Genomic DNA, 17,849 nt, shown 5'->3' on the forward strand with positions numbered 1-17,849 from the left:
TGTATTGCTAAACCATATAAAGATAAAAGTATATAAAAACCCAAAGTTTTTCATCAAAATAACCTAATTTATTAATAAGTAATTCTTGAACAAGTTTGAACTCACTAAAAGAATAAACAAGTTATCTGTGAATATAAAACATATATATCTCAATGATAATTAGCTATATCTCAACTGGTGTTAAAATTAAAATGAAAATTAACAGAACTTGACCAATCCAGTATTTGTTGAATTTGATTTGTTTACATTTAATAAATACTTAATTACATATAAACTAATAATTAAATAATTAAAAGCTTGAGACCCATTAGAGTGCTTCTTGAATTTTATTTTTTTTTCTTCGGTTCCGTCTTAATACACACAAGACACACGGACATCCAGCTTAAAGAGCACTCTTAGGGCTCGTTTGGATGCATAGAGCAGCTGAGTGCACTTCACTTTTAGGCTGCTTTGAACATCCAAACACATGTGGGTCGTCAAGTGAGTGCAGTTCAAGTTTGAACCCATTGGTTGGGCCCCACAACTGAGAAACCCACTTTCACCTAAACCCATGAATTGTGGATAGCATCTCAACTCATTACTATTTATAAAAAACTCAACAAATTAAGCTCAACTCAACTTAGCTTCTAAACGCAATCTTAGAATTTACTTCATCTCCATTCTATTCTCTTAGCACTTAGATAATATACTCTAAAAATGACTCGATCCCCCAACACGATGCAGCTTAATTCCCTACATGTACGTACATATACAAATTCCAGATCATTTTACTACATATACAGTGCTTAAATTTATTCTTGATCATCAAACAACAACTATATTAATGCATAGAATGTTTTCAGTGGTTCACGCTCGAAACCTCGTACTTATAACTCTCCATTATTCTTTTGCTTAATTATTTTAAGGAAGAACTGAAACAGGTACCAATTTAACAATGCATCTGGCAACCTTTGTATTAAAAACCACTGCACAGAATGCAACCAGTAGGGTGTGCAGATATGTTCATAACCGATGCATCGGATGCTTGCTTTGCTATACATTTCCGGTGAGGGAGTGAATAAAGAAGCTGTGTTGAAACCTCTTATCATCTTTGTTGCCACATATAATGGAACCTGCATGCATGCTCATAGCTCATAATTAAGAAGATCATGGAACGGTTATATATTAGAGTAATGCTACATACAGTCGTGGAGTGCGTAAGTGTCGTACAGTTACTTTAAAAAATAGTGAGGTTTACTATTAAAAAATTAATTTTATTTATATGTGGGTCTCATATTTATTTATTTTTTTCAAAATGATTACACAACGCTTGCACACTCACGACTGAAACTATCATTTCACTATATATTATTAAACCGCATATCTACGACTATGTAAATATATCAATTATGTAAATATATTAATAGTATGATATCGAATGTTATGGTGACAGTATCATTAATCTATTCGTATTTGAAAATATTTAATAATTAACATTTTTTTAATAATGGATCTATTTTTAGTCATTAATAGTATCAATCCGTTCAGATTTCTGCCACAGACTGCTAGCTGGCCTGGGTGGGGGGATCTTGCAACCCATCATTTCCATTAATGCTGGAACGAGAGGTAGAGGCCTTCTCGCAAGCTAGGCTCGAAAAATCGAAATCGAGAAAGGAGCAAGTCAATTAATAAAATAATTTAACAAGTTGACTTGGGATATTCATGACAACATTAAATGGGTTATTTCAACGCTGATAAAAAATATTAAAAATAATATATAATACAATTTAAACATTTAATATCATGTATTAAAAAATATAAAATATGAATTTATTTACTAATTTTAATAATATGATATAATCTAAATAATTTCAATAAACATGTAATTTATGTTTTAATCTCTACTAGTGTTGACATTTTCTTGCCTCGTATATGAAGAAGAGAAAGATAATTAAGTTATAAGCACATGGCAAATGTAATATTTTATGTACAACCACAAATTTTATACAAAATACTAATTCATCTCCTAATTTTTTTTATTCAACTAACCAAAAAAAAGATACATATTTTGTGGTTCAATTTTTCTGCATTTCTTATAATTGAATACAATGATAAAAGAAGTTAATATATATTTATTTATATAATTTTTTTGCTCAAGAAATATAAAACAAAACAAAAATTCAATTATTAGACAATTTAAAAAAAAGATACCGCTTTGAATCGTTTCAAATCGGTTTAGAATTAGTCTGAATCGACCTAAATCAGTTGAAGCGGTTCCGTAAATGATTTAAAAAAATTACTAAAATCAATTGGGCAAAACTTTTAATCTAAATTGGTTTAGTTCTTACTTTAGTGATGAAATTAAAGCAAATCTTGGTTTTATTAACCCCTTGAAGATATTAAGAGATTTGGTCTTTGTAATCAATATTAGGAGATTTATGTTATAATTAGGATAGCTTTCGCACATGTCTCGATCCGTCCCTCTCATTCATATCTTTCACGAACAATTTATATTAAGTTATAAAATCTTTTACAGCTGTTCTTTTTGTAATTTTGTAAATCGAAAAGGAAATTAGGAATATATATAGAACCTGGCACTGAACATCTATTCCGTGTTGCTCGTATTCCAAACTAATGCATCTCGAGAACATCGCCAGATACCTGCGACAATTAGGTCGAGATCATTAAAAAAACCTCTCATGTATGCAGCCAAACAAATCATAAAAGAGGTTAAACATCTTACAGCCAACAGTTTCTTCATTTAGAAAGGCTGAACAAAGAAGGAACGATAATGGTGCAGAAGACAAGATTAAAAGAACAGAAAATGACGTACAAAAACCAGAAGAAACTTACGCTTTTGTTGAAGCATAAACAGTGCCTAAAGGGAAAGCAGGAACGGCCATGGAGGAGCCAGAACCAATGTTGACAATGGCTCCTTTCTTCTTCTGCAGCATGCCCGGAAGCACAGCTCTCGTCACCCAAGTTGCAGCATCCATATTCACCCTCATTAGGCTCTCCAAAACCTCAGACTCAACCTCATGAAGAAACATCGGATAAGGAGATCCCATCCCTGCATTATTTATCAAAATTCCAACATCTAACCCTTTGATCCCTTCCTCCACCATGTTTGATATCTCTTCCCCACTGAATTTCGCCAAGTCTATAACAATACCCTTTACGTCTACTTTTCCTGCAAACTTTTCTTGTATTTCGTTCGACGTAGCTTCGAGTTTTGAAGGGTTGCGACCAACTAAGACTAGATTAATGCCCTTTGAAGCTAACTGAAAGGCAAGGGCTTTGCCGATTCCATCGGTGGAGCCAGTTACGAGGGCCCAAGAGCCGTACTCGTTGAGATTCTTTGCAGGCCTGAAGAACGAAACCCAGACCCATTTCACAAATCGGACGAAGGTTTTGCAGAGAGAGATGAAGCCTAAAGAACATGCCGCTATGAGGATGAAATCTTGAAACTCCATTTCTGCTCGACTGAAGATCATAACGAAAAGTGAAGTATGATGGCAAGTTTTGCCTGGTTCCCAGTAGGTTTGTAGCGTTCTCAGCCGGGAATTATGTATTTGGAATAGGGATGGGATAAGGGAGGCGCCAGTCACGTGAACAAGGCCACTAGTGTACCGCACGTATTATCATGAGCGGTGCTACAAACACCGAATTTGCCTCTCGAATAAGTCATCGAATAGTATATTTTTATTTTTTATTTTTTATATTTTTTTTAATCATTATAAATATTTTAAAAAATATATATATATATTCTTAAAAAATACATTCTTAATCACTAAATAAAAAAATAAAAAAACATAAAAAATCCATTGGAACACTATTTGAGTTCCGAATTGGAGATCCAAAGCATTTATATACTATTATTGATATCTTGTATATGGTGAAATTTAAAATTTATAAAAACAGTTTCATTACTTCTCACATGTCAATTATTGTTATGTTAAAAATTATAAAATTTAAATTTAAATTTTAAATTTTAAAGAAAAACAAGTAAAATAAATATTGTAAGTAAAACTATAAGTACATGTAACACTACTTTTATTATGATTAGTATCATCATTATTAATTTTTTGTTGTTGATCTCAATGAGTTTTTTTTTTAAAAAACTAATATTTTTTTGGTGTTAAGCATAAAAAAAATAATGTTAATAAAAAAATAATAATGTTAGATACAGCCCTAACGTGTCTCATACGTTTTTTATTTTGAAAAAAAGTTGAGCCCACTAAAAAGATAATAATTTTTTTTCATTTGAGTTATAAATTTATCTACTATTTTTAAAACTAAAATGCAAAACTTACATAAATTAAGACTGCAAATATTATTTCACTGATAATTAAAGCTTGGGCCCAATGACATATTACCACAACCAAAGTCGATACAATCAATTGCTTAATTTGTCACATACTATGGAGAGATGTGTAAATGAGGTAATGCTGAGGAATGTTTGGATTAAAATGTTAACAAGTTTTTGACCAATAGTAAAGAAATGGAGGGGAGATTAAATTATTATTTTAGATTAAAAAATTTAAAAAAATATTTATTATAGAAACTAATTTTTATTTGTATTAAAATAATATATTCTAATGAATAGATGAAATACATTTAGATGGGAAGTTTTAATTATATTGTATCGTATTTATATATCTTATTTCGAATAGTACGTAGACTGTCTTTTTAAAAAAAAAAAAAATAATCTGATTTTGATAAATTGGAGTTTGGTTCTAGGTAGGTGCAGTTGTCTAATTGTATTTTTTTACAAGAGAAGTGATAAATCTATTAAAATAGATTTTTATGCGTTGAGGTAATTTAAATTGCATGTTAGGTTAAATTTAGTACTTTATATTAAAATATATTTTATAACTTAAAATTATATTTTATATTTTATATCAAAATACTTCAATTTTATAATTTTGATTTTCAATATCGATCTTTGCATACTAAACACATTGCTTTCTAAAATCTTTAGGTTCTGTTTGGATGTTGAGTTAAGTTAAATTTTTTATAAATAATAGTGAGTTGAGATGATTGAATAAGTTTTATGGAGCTTATTTAAAATGAGTTTAGATGTATTTAGATGTTAAGATGAATTTAAATGTGTTTATAAGAAGTTGAAAAAAATTATGAATCTCGCATATATGTAAAGAGATGTTGATTTAAAAAAAGATTATGAGTCTCATATGTGAAGAGATTTTGAGTTGAGTGATATTTAGTAATTTAAAAGTTAAATTTTTAGATATTAGACTCAACTTAAATTTAAACTAAATTAAATTAATCTCAATACATTTCAACATCCAAACGGGTCAACTTTTTGTTTTAAACAAAAATCACAACTTATACGGATATAAAATGATCTCAAGCAAATACCAATTAAAATCAAAACTTTAGTAATTTTTTATTTTTTTAAATGTTTAATAAATTAAAAAAAATATATTTAAAAATAATAATAATTTAACCTTCTCGAGTCTTGATGGGGAGTGTTTGTGGATGTAGCAGCACTCGTACCAAAATTTCAGACCTCTAGGAGCTTTAGGTAGGCCGCTAGCCATCAAGCTTGGATTTATTTAACAATGACAATGAATTGGAAGAATGCCACCTAAAAGGCAACAAAAAAATTTGCCTTCGCTACCAAGTCCAAAACCTGAGGACTTGCCAACTGAGGACAACACGCCTCTGGATACTCTTTCGGCAAAACAGCCCTCTGATGATTATAAGTACTTTGTTTCATAAAATTGACTTAAGTTTTCACATCTTATGATGCATTCGAGCTCATTTTTTATAGAAAAAATGATATATAAAATGTGAATGAGTTGATTTCTACATTATTTTATGGTCAGAAGAGTAGGTGTCATTAACACTCTAAGAAATTTGAGACATTCGAGGAGGCAATCGAAACACATTTCTAAAAAATGAATTTGGATGACCGGAGGAAGTGCTGTGGACTTTTCTCAAACCTTGATTATCAAGTAATTACATAATTTTTCTTACTCATTTAAATTATGTCATGGTTTCATAGGGTATATTTAACTTTGTTAGTTCTTCATGTAGTACTTAAGTTCTATCAATGTATAGAATAGATCACATTTGAGAATCAACCATCAAATGGGTTCAAAGTGATTCTAACATCTTGTTGACAAAATGATAAAAGAGTTTTTTTTAGGTGCTTAAAGTACATTTTATAAAATAAATATACATATCATCTTTTCTTTAAAAGAAATTTTAGGCTGATATATATAATCACTTTTTAACCTTCTAAACTCAAACCCGAACAGAGGCTTAAAGAGCACTCTTATCTCCAAGCATTTAGATAAAATACTCTTAAAAATGACTGTCCCAAAAGCTTTAAGATCATCAAACAACTCATCCTCTATATATTGCACGAACAAAATGTTCTCAGTGGTTGACACTCGAAAATCTTGTACTAGAACTTCTCCATTCTTCTTTTGCGTGATTTAAGAAAGAGCTCAAACAGGTACCAATTTAACAATGCATCTGGCAATCTTTGTATTAAGAACCACTGTACAGAATGCATCCAATAGGGCGTGCAGATATGTTCATAACCGATGCATCGGATGCTTGCTTTGCTATACATTTCTGCTGAGGGAGTGAATACAGAAGCTGAGTCGTTGAAACCTCTTATCATCTTTGTTGCCACAAATAGTGGAACCTGCATGCAAATATTTACATAAAATGAGAAAACACTAATAAAATGAGACTTTGACTCAATACATATAATATTTCACGTAAAATTATACGTGTGTGTGCACTACTCTTAAGATAGATATTAAGGAGACGTTTGGATTCGAAACTCATCTCAGCTCATCTCAACTCATCTCACTACTATTCATAATCCATATCAACTCATCTCAAGTCATCTTCGAATCCAAATAAAAATAAGAGATTTTATTTTTATAATTATTATAATATTTATATTATTTATCTCCTTTTAATAATTTCCTCATAAATAGAGACATTCTGTAATTGAGAATACTATATGGCCAAGATCCTCATTTTTCTCCGTCTAATATTAAAGTCTCGTTTATTTTAACAACTCTCCTCGATATAAAATCTTTAATTTACATTTTGCAGTCTTTATAACTTTGTAAATAGTAGATCAGGAAAGGACTATAGAAGAACCTGGCACTGAACATCTATTCCGTGTTTCTCGTATTCCAAACTAATGCATCTCGAGAACATCGCCAGATACCTGTAACAAAGGTCATAAACACCTCGTGATGCATGCATGTATGCAGTAAGGGCGGTACTTCGTGTTTGCCTAGTGTACGTCTTTCAGTTCACGTGTTAACTCATGTATATTAATAGATTTTATGGATCGATTAATATAAATATAATCAGTTTAATTAAATATGTTAGATTCTAAAACTCTAATATCAACAATCATATAAATTAATAATGGTTGATACGGTATGATACAACATGCAAAACTCGTTTAATAATTCATTTTTATTGGATTAACTTGAACTTGATCCATTTAGCTTGCTTCAGTCCATTTAATCTGTTTCATATAAATAGCCGGTTGAGCTTACCTATATACTTTTGATCCAATTAATATACTTTCGTATATTATACATGTTGAATAACTATATATAAATCATTCACAATTATAACTGGATTCATAATAAATATTTTTGTTCAACATCTAAACCAATAATAGATAAGAAAATTAAAACTTTTCTAAAATAATTAAATAGTCAAATACTAATATTAATATTACATCACAATAATAATAACTGCATATAAAGCTAAACACTTATATAGAACCTAATAATATGATTTATTCGTTTTATATGAATTGATTGTAGGTTTTGCAGGTCAACCTACATTTGACCCCGTTTATATATTAATCATGTTAGATCAATCTGTTTTTGACACAAATCCATTTATATTCAAACTCAAATTCGATTATTTTATACCTAGTTGGTGATGAATTCACGAGTTATTTTATATATTGTTAGCCAATTATGCTGGCAAACCAATTCATAATTATTGGTGGATGAAAATCCAGCTTGGGACCAAAAGCATATTACAGCCAATGGTATTCAAAAACTCATTTAGAAATGGCCAAGAAAGAAGGAATGATCTTGTAGAAAACAAGAGCAAAAGAAAAGAAAATCCTATATATATCTATATAAATTCTTAGTGTCTTGTTTGTTATAACTACGGTATTCTTCTGTCATAAATAAGGGATATTAATAAATTTAGAACGGACTATTGTGGGTTGCTTCCGACTCTTCTTTTAAGAAGAGAAAAAAAAAAAAAAGGAAGAAGAAAAAAGACATGCAAAAACGAGAGGAAACTTACGCTTTTGTTGAAGCATAAACAGTGCCTAAAGGGAAAGCAGGAACGGCCATGGAGGAACCAGAACCAATGTTGACAATGGCTCCTTTCTTCTTCTGCAGCATGCCCGGAAGCACAGCTCTCGTCACCCAAGTTGCAGCATCCATATTCACCCTCATTAGGCTCTCCAAAACGTCAGAACCAACCTCATGAAGAAACATCGGATAAGGAGATCCCGTCCCAGCATTATTTATCAAAATGCCAACATCTAACCCTTTAATCCCTTCCTCCACCATGTTTGATATCTCTTCCCCACTAAATTTCGCCAAGTCTATAACAATACCTTTTACGTCTACTTTTCCTGCAAACTTTTCTTGTATTTCGTTCGACGTAGCTTCGAGTTTTGAAGGGTTGCGACCAACTAAGACTAGGTTAATGCCCTTTGAAGCTAACTGAAAGGCAAGGGCTTTGCCGATTCCATCGGTGGAGCCAGTTACGAGAGCCCAAGAGCCATACTCGTTGAGATTCTTTGCAGGCCTGAAGAACGAAACCCAGACCCATTGCAGAAATCGGATGAAGGTTTTGCAGAGAGAGGTGAAGCCTAAAGAACATGCCGCTATGAGGATGAAATCTTGAAACTCCATTGCTGCTCGACTGAAGATCATAACGAAAAGTGAAGTATGATGGCAAGTTTTGCCTGGTTCCCAGTAGGTTTGTAGCGTTCTCAGCCGGGAATTATGTATTTAGAATGGGGATGGGATAAGGGAGGCGCCAGTCACGTGAACAAGGACCACTAGTGTACCGCAAGTATTATTATTGATATCATGAAAATCGTGAAAATTTAAAATTTATAAAAATAATTTAATTATTTTTTAGTTTATATACTGAAAATTATAAATTTATAAAATTTAAAATTTAAATTTAAAATTTTAAAGAAAAACTAGCAAAATGAATATTGTAAATAAAACCATAAGTACATGTAGCACTACTTTTATTATAATTAGTATCATCATTATTAAATTTTTGTTGTTGATCTCAAAGAGTTTTTCTTTTAAACTATATTTTTTTGGTGTTAAGCGTAAAAATAAATAATGTTAATAAAAAAAAAATTAATGTTAAATACAACCTTAACGTGCCTCGTACATTTTTTATTTTGAAAAAAATTGAGCCCACTGAAAAAATAATAATTTTTTTTCTGTAAATTATAAATTTATCTATTTTTTAAAAAATAGTATGCAAAACTTATATAAATTAAAGATTGTAAATATTATTTCACTGATAATTAAAGCTTGGGAGTAGGTCCCAATGACACACCCACAACCAAAGTCGATACAATCAATTGCTTAATTTGTCACATACTATGGAGAGATGTGTAAATGAGGTAATGCTGAGGAATGTTTGGTTTAAAATGTTAACAAGTTTTTGACCAATAGTAAAGAAATGGAGGGGAGATTAATTTATTATTTTAGATTAAAAAATTTTAAAAAATATTTATTATAGAAACTAATTTTTATCTGTATTAAAATAATATATTCTAATGAATAGATCATGAAATACATTTAGATGGGAAGTTTTAATTATATTGTATCGTATTTATCTTATTTCGAATAGTACGCGGTAGACTGTCTTTTTCTAAAAAAAAAAAAAGAATCTGATTTTGATAAATTGTAGTTTGGTTCTAGGTAGGTGCAGTTGTCAGGAGATGTTTGGATTCGAAGATGACTTAAGACGACTTGAAATGAGATGAGCTGAGATGAGCTGAGATGGATTGTGAATAGTAATAAGATGAGTTGTGAATAGTAGTGAGATTTGTGAGTTAAAGTTGCTGAATAGTAATGAATAGTAGTGAGATGGGTTGAGATGAGTTGAGATGAGCTGAGATGACTTGTGAATCCAAACAAGTAATTGTATTTTTTTACAAGAGATGTGATAAATCTATTAAAATAAATTTTTATGCGTTGAGGTAATTTAAATTATTAGGTTAAATTTAGTACTTTATATTAAAATATATTTTATAACTTAAAATTATATTTTATATTTTATATCAAAATACTTCAATTTTATAATTTTGATTTTCAATATCGATCTTTGCATATTAAACACATTGCTTTCTAAAATCTTTAGGTTCCTTTTGGATGTTGAGTTAAGTTGAATTCTTTATAAATAATAGTGAGTTAAGATAATTTAATAAGTTTTATGGGGCATATTTAAAATGAGTTTAGATGTATTTAAATATTAAGATGAATTTAAATATATTTATGAGAAATTAAAAAAAGTTATGAATCTCGCATGTAAAGAGATGTTGAGTTGAAAAAAAATTATGAGTCTCATATGTAAAAAAGTTTTGAGTTGAGTGATATTTAATAATTTAAAAATTAAATTTTTAAATATTAAACTCAACTTAAATTTAGACTAAATTAAATTAATCCCAATACATTTCAACATTCAAACGGGTCAACTTTTTGTTTCAAACAAAAATCACAACTTATCCGGACATAAAATGATCTCAAGCAAATACCAAAATCACAATTTTAGTAATTTTTTATTTTTCTTAAATGTTTAATAAATTTTAAAAAATATATTTAAAAATAAAAAAATAATAATAATTTAACCTTCTCGAGTCTTGATGGGGAGTGTTAATGGTGGATGTAGCAGCACTCGTACCAAAATTTCAGACCTCTAGGAGCTTTAGGTCGGCTAGCCATCAAGCTTGGATTTTCTAATAACAAAAAATGGAAACGCCGTACGTACACAGTACTCCGTTCGATGAAAACAAGCCGATTGCAAATGTCACTTTCCGTATCATGATCTTAAATTAAGGCTTGGTCATAAGAATATCAGGATAATAAGTTGTTTGCACGTGACGTGAGTGAATGAATAAATATAAATAGAAGTTATTATTAAAAATATTTATTTTGTATATATGATGTGATATCATTTAGATTATATATTTTTTTAAGTAAATATTAAAAATAATTAACTAGAAGCAGTCACACAGTGAATGTAAAGTGTGTATTGTTATAGTAACTTCTTTCTAATATTACTCATAAACGAATAGTGTGTGGTCAAAATTTTTGTTTATTTATTAAAAAATAATAATTATAATTGTGAGTGTGTAAATATTGTATAATTATTTAAAAATAAAAAATAAATATAAAATCTACATAAAAATAATAATTTTTTAGTTATAAATTTTATTTTTTTCAAAACGATTATATAATATTTGAGTGCTCTAGAACTACATATAACATTATATTTATTTAATTTCTATTCGAAAATGAGTCGAGTTGGAACTTTTCATCGAATTAGATTTTATATTTAAGAATAATTTATTTAATATTCGACTGAGTTCGAGTCTGTTCCGTGCTGCTTCACTTAAACAAAATAAATTATTTATATTGTATTTTTCATCTTTATCTAAAAAGTTTTGACTTTTAGCTAATTTCTTTATTAATTTAATACTGAAGACATTAATCAAGTTTACACTAATTTTGACGTGGTGGCCAAACTTTTATTTTGTTTTAATTAATTCTAATCTAGCTTACTAATAGTGAATACGTGGGGAAAAAGAAGTGACTACGAATAGAGGTGTAAACTCAAATCGAAAAATCAAAAAATCAGACCGGACTGGACCGAATCGGACCGGTTTTGAACCGGTCCTGTCCGAAACTGATTTTTAAAACGTAAAAACCAACCGGTTCCAGAATTTTTTAGACCGGACTGGACCCGTTGATTAAAAAAAATAAAAAATAATATTTTTATATATAAGTTTTATACAAAATATTTTATATATATTAAATATTAATATATATAAGCTTTATATATAATGTATAATTATAAATTTTTATGTGAAATTTTATATATAATATATATTCATATATGAAGTAATTTCTTATTATAATTTATAAATTATTACATAAAATGTTAATACTAAATCACTAAAAGTTTATAACTAATATTAATATATAACTTATAACTATACTAATAGTCTAATATTAATACTATTATATAGTCTAATATATTAATAAAAGTATAAAATAGTTTTTTTTAAATCAATTTTTTTTTTATAAACAAATTTTTAATGACAAATTGTGAATTTTACATTTTAAAGAAATCGAAAAACCGGACCGGGCCAGACCAGAAACCGATAAAACTGGAAGTACCGGTTTAGAAGGGTAACCGGTGCATAATCGGTTTTGAAAAATACAAAACCGGTTCATATTGGTTTGGTCCTAGATTTTATCCAAAATCGGACCGGACCGGACCGGTTACACCCCTAACTACGAATAGTGATACGGGTGTGTTTAGATATTGAATTGAGTTGAGTTGAATTGAATTGAGATGATAAAATATTGGTAAAATATTATATTATTTATTATTATTATTATTATTTTAAAATTTGAAAAAGTTGAATTATTTATTATATTTTGTGTTAAAATTTAAAAAAATTGTAATGATGAGTTAAGATCAATTTAAGTTCCAAATGAGAGCATTATTATTGATTTAGGCAAAATTTGGGTTAATATGTCACTTTTTCGCTTTTGGCTATCCATTTAAAATTTAAATTCTACATTATATTAGCCATATCACTCTCAATAATAATAAGATATTATTTTTTATTTAATTTTATCTACTTTTTTAGTCTATATTTTTTATTTTTTAAAATTATTTTTAATTTTCATAATTTCAAACAAAACTACGTACCATACTCCTATCATATTTTCATCCCACTAAGTTGAGGTGGTATTACCCATAAATTTTTTATTATTATTTATCTACATTTTTACTAGGCTGTAACAAAATAAATTGGTATAAATCAAATCCAAAGGTCTGCAAAGAATTTATCTCAATCCAAATCAATACAACTATTCATTTCGAACGAAATAACTATATTTATGTCAAATTTACATGAGTAAAAACTTTAATAACATCTTCAGGATTTCCGGTTTGTTTCGGGTTGGAACCAGAGTTGCAAAACTCGAGTACACACTTAGTTCAGGTACTGAGTTTAAAATCCGGAACCCAATTTTTAATTTTTTTTAATTTTTTGTTTTTTTTAAATTTTGATGTTTGAACTTTGAATGCTTATGTGACCAAGAGGGGACTACAAAGGCTTCCCCAGTAAAGCAAGCTGGATAATAAAAACACAAAAAGCGAGTTCGAGAGAGAGAGAATTAGAAGTTGAGGATAAGACATCTTTAGAGAGAGAAAGCGTGCCTGATATGAGTGAATGTTAGAATGAAACCTCGCTCTCACACACGAGGAAGGGTTGCAATTTGCAAAGAAAGACAGTGAGCTACTAAGCAACAGTTCTATGTCTAAAAAAGCAAACAACTCCACAGCCACATCATATGCAAAGCTTTATGCGGGGAAAATTTTTGCATGCACCAGATTTCAGATTCAAAACTAATAAATATAACAAAATCAAAATCAAATAACAAAAAGCATTCAAACATTAAAATATTCAAACTAGAGAGGGAGAAGGTGAGGAAAAAAAAAGGGTTCCGGATTGTAAGCTTGGGTTTCGGATTTAAAACCCAGACTCATCCGACTTTCAGTCCAAGTTCCAGAACCTGGATGAATAGTCCTAGATTTAGCAATCCAAATCATTACAAGTCAAGTATTTGTAAAATTTTTCAGTTTATATTTTCTTAAATATTTTAAAATTACAGCAAACTATACATCAAAATAAAACTATTGTCAATAACAAAACATGATATTATCCCACCACATTAAAGTTAATTTAATATGAGATGAGATGAGATGAGATGGTTTTAGATGAATTGAATAAAATATTGTTAGAATATTATTTTTTAATATTATTATTGTTTTGAGATTTGAAAAAATTAAATTATTTATTATATTTTATGTGATGATTTGGAAAAACTTTAATGATAAGATGAGATGAAACCATCCCTATATCCAAACTGGGCCTTAATATTCTACCTATGGATCGAGAGGGGAAAATAATTATGCATATCATATATTTATATATATATATATATATATATTGAGAGAGAGAGAGAGAGAGAGAGAGAGAGAAATGCTAAATATATTTAAGAAAAACTTACTAAAAACTTAATTCTATACGTGTCAGTTATTGATTTGTTGAAAATCATAAAATTTGAAATTCAAATTTGAATTTCTAAAGAAACTTATCTTGTAAGTAAAAGTCTTTTGTAATAGGAAAATTATAGACTCCAAATTCTCAATATCATGGAAAAATTATTGTTTCAAATCAATTACCTCAATATAATCAACCTCCTAAAATATCAAGTCATTAGAACACGACAAAATTACTTAATAAAATTCTTCAATACTCATATAAACCTTCTATGCTTAATTTACTAGGCTTAAATCATCTCCTCCATACTCCATAATCTTGATTCTCATCTAAAATATTAAAATCATTTGAAAAATATTATGAAGATAATGAGTGAGTTATCAACAACTCAATAAGTAGAGAACATATACTAGTACGTAAACATGAGCCTCTTCACAGAGTTCAGAATGCAGAATAAAACATTTTAGTTTCAGAAATATAAATTAAAAAAAACATGTTATCAGAATATCAGAGCGACAGTTCAAAATGTTCGTATTTTTCATTTGGCATAACATGACTGAACATCATCATCTTATCATATTATATCATATCAGAGTATCATATCATACAGAAACCTTGTTTAACTCCTGTGGTAGGGTTGTGCATCTTGCGGAAAGCCAAATAGAACATAAATCACCATGATACCAAAGCGATTGCACTCAGAACAGATATCACTATTATATCTCGTGATGGGACCAAAGGGTACTATTATATCCCGTGATAGAGCCAGATGTTAATATTATGTCTCGTGACAGGGTCAGAAGTCACTATTATGTCATGTTAGAGGGTCAAAGGTAACTATTATGTCCCGTGATAGGGTTAGAGGTCACTATTATCACCCATGATAAGGCCAGAGACCACTATTATCACCTGTGACAAGGTCATATATCAGAGTAAAATAGAATCAGAATCATCAAATCATGACTAGAAATAGAATCAGATACAGAATCATAAAATCATGCCAAAGGTTTTCAAATGCCATATCATATCAAAATGGAATACTGAACAATTTCATATCATTTTCACATATTCAAAAACAGATTCAAATCATCTTCAATCTCAATAAAAATGTCCTTCATCCCATCCGCCTATAACTCACTATTAGTATGTGTATTTTCTGGATCATCCATGTAAATTAACTAAGAACGCACAAAATACATATATGCAACATATTCTCGATAATTGAAGTAAAAAGTAGATAGACAATAAATTACAAACAAAAATAGCATGCACGTTGCAGAAATAGACAATATTATGCCAACAAATCCAGCAACAAACAACGAGCATAAATTACAATAGAAAACAATAGGAAAATTTAAACAGCAACATCATATATGGGGGCCATAAGTGCAGTGGGTGCCTTGGCCGTGAGAACACACCAAATTTGCAACACAGGAAAAAACACCTCACAAATTATTGAATAAAAGATAACATTTGGAATGGTGAGGATCGAATTACAAAAGGGAATGGTGGAGTGGGCCTCAAACAGTAAACTTATCCTGCAAAATTTTTTTATTCAACAAGGCGATCACCATGTCTGAGAATGATATGAAAGCTCATCTTGAACTAACCCCAAAAGAGCAAGTTCTTAACATCTGAAAAGAAACATCATTTTCATCCAAAAAGCATTTCACGTCGGAGTTTACAGAGCCCGTACGTATATGTCCCCTGTCGGTCTCAGTATCAAGTGAGGAAAATAACTTCAAACTCAATAAACTCCCCCCACCCCCGAAAAAGAAAACTTCGCAAAAACCAAATTCCCAAAGCCTGAGTGATAGAGAGAGAGACTCCTCCTTTATAGGGTCACTCTTCAGCTAGCCCACTAAGAACGTTTTTCGATTTCAGCATATATGAACCTATATATTTTCAATTTCAGCATAAGCAATACCAAACGATGATAGTTTTCGATTTCCATGTAAGACATTTTCTAAAAGAGAAGAAGGGCCCCGTGTCATGAAAGGACACTAAATTCAAAGGTTGAAAATTGATTCGATTAAGCATATATTTCTATTTTCTTTACTTGTTTCAACCAAAATCTCCACCTTAAGCAACTTTTACTTCACCAACAATTTAGCATGTAAATAATAATAATAATGGTAGCAGTACATGATCAAAAAGTTTCGCACAATCGACCATGGTGCGTGGTTTTGGAAGTCGATCGAAGTATTATATATAAAACACATCAAACATATATAGATCATCATATATAAAAATTCACCATAGTGCACTTCTCATTTACGTACACGGTAAATAGAGGATCCTAGCAAACATATATATTTTTTCAAAGAGCCTGTAGCCACCCACATAGCGATCCCGTCTCAACAAAACTTTCACTTATAGCAGAGGAAAATAGTAATAACAATATTACACTTGAGAGCTTACAAAGTATAACACTATAAACTAAACCTCAAAACCAAGTGTCAAAACAAGCCAAGAAATTCATTATAGAAACCAAAAAGACAAATACAACCTGAACCAACCTTCATAAAACCAAAATAAAACAAGCCATCTAACGCTTTGAAGCAAATAGCATGAAGACCAACTTTATCAACTTTCAGAATCCCTTTTAGCAATGTGGCACGTCATGATATGAATTCCACGTACCATTCTTCTGATCTGAAATCCAACGTGTCAAAAAATCTACTCTTGCATTTTCTTCTCTATAAATATATCGTACCATTAACTTCCAAGGTGGAGAGACTTTATGAAAACAGATATATGAAAACAAGATGAAACTTTATACAAGTTTGTAATTTCTGGAAATAGAAATTAACCAAAATATGAATGATAATGGTTATGGACGACTCTGGTAGGATGGTTACCTTGAAGGACCGTGTCTTTGGAGCCGTGGTGGTGGAGAATACAAAAGGGCGTTTACTGGTAGTGGTAGGGGCGGAGGTGCGAGGAACGCAGACATTGGTAGTGGTGGGTTTCCTGAGTTTCGTCATTTTCAATTTATAGATGATTTTGGACTACACTAAAGGCACGGACAACGACTGTTTTTTATAATGGAAATTTTGAAAAGCAAGATTTCCCTAAGACAAATTGCCAAGGCTAGGGGAATCTCTTGCCCATTGCACCGCCGAAAATGTTGCAGAGGGAAAATACGCAGATTCGCATGGGGCAAAAAACAAAATTGCTCAGTTTGACTGGAAAAAGAGCATGATGACCATGCTCGACTACACCACCATGAAGATTGAGGATCTTGATGGTGCTGATATGAAGATGCAGCATGCAGAAAGTACCTTGCAGCAAACAAGTGATGGTGCTGATATGAAGATGCAACATGCAAAAGGTACCATGCCACAGAGTGGTACAACCAAGTTGATGAAAAGCACAAATGCAGCATCTAAAAGATGTAAAATGCTGGCACAAAAAAGCAAAGCAACAAAAGGAAAGTATGGGGCGACAGATCAACCTCAAAAGGTTGCACTGACTACACACAAAACAATAAAGT

The 17,849-nt window shown here is 30.2% G+C and overlaps 1 protein-coding gene across 4 annotated transcripts in view; it reads right to left on the reverse strand.

Annotated features, from left to right (window-relative positions):
• Nucleotides 1-451: 451 nt before the first annotated feature.
• Nucleotides 452-17,849, reverse strand: part of LOC109021023 (very-long-chain 3-oxoacyl-CoA reductase 1-like) — a 53,823-nt gene continuing 36,425 nt past the window's right edge. The window contains exons 1-3 of one of the 4 annotated variants that reach the window (XM_035689968.1): nt 8,314-8,980; nt 7,129-7,198; nt 452-1,112 (exon numbers count right to left, since the gene is read on the reverse strand). In XM_035689968.1, the coding sequence (XP_035545861.1) occupies nt 867-1,112; nt 7,129-7,198; nt 8,314-8,954 (957 nt within the window). In that variant the 5' untranslated portion in view covers nt 8,955-8,980 and the 3' untranslated portion in view covers nt 452-866. Of the gene's footprint in view, nt 1,113-2,570; nt 2,641-2,832; nt 3,571-6,272; nt 6,659-7,128; nt 7,199-8,313; nt 8,999-17,849 lie in introns of those variants that run through there. The other 3 variants (XM_018988760.2, XM_018988761.2, XM_035689969.1) reach the window with 3 other exon arrangements.

Source organism: Juglans regia, chromosome 5 (genome assembly GCF_001411555.2).
Source record: "Juglans regia cultivar Chandler chromosome 5, Walnut 2.0, whole genome shotgun sequence".
NCBI lineage: Eukaryota > Viridiplantae > Streptophyta > Magnoliopsida > Fagales > Juglandaceae > Juglans > Juglans regia.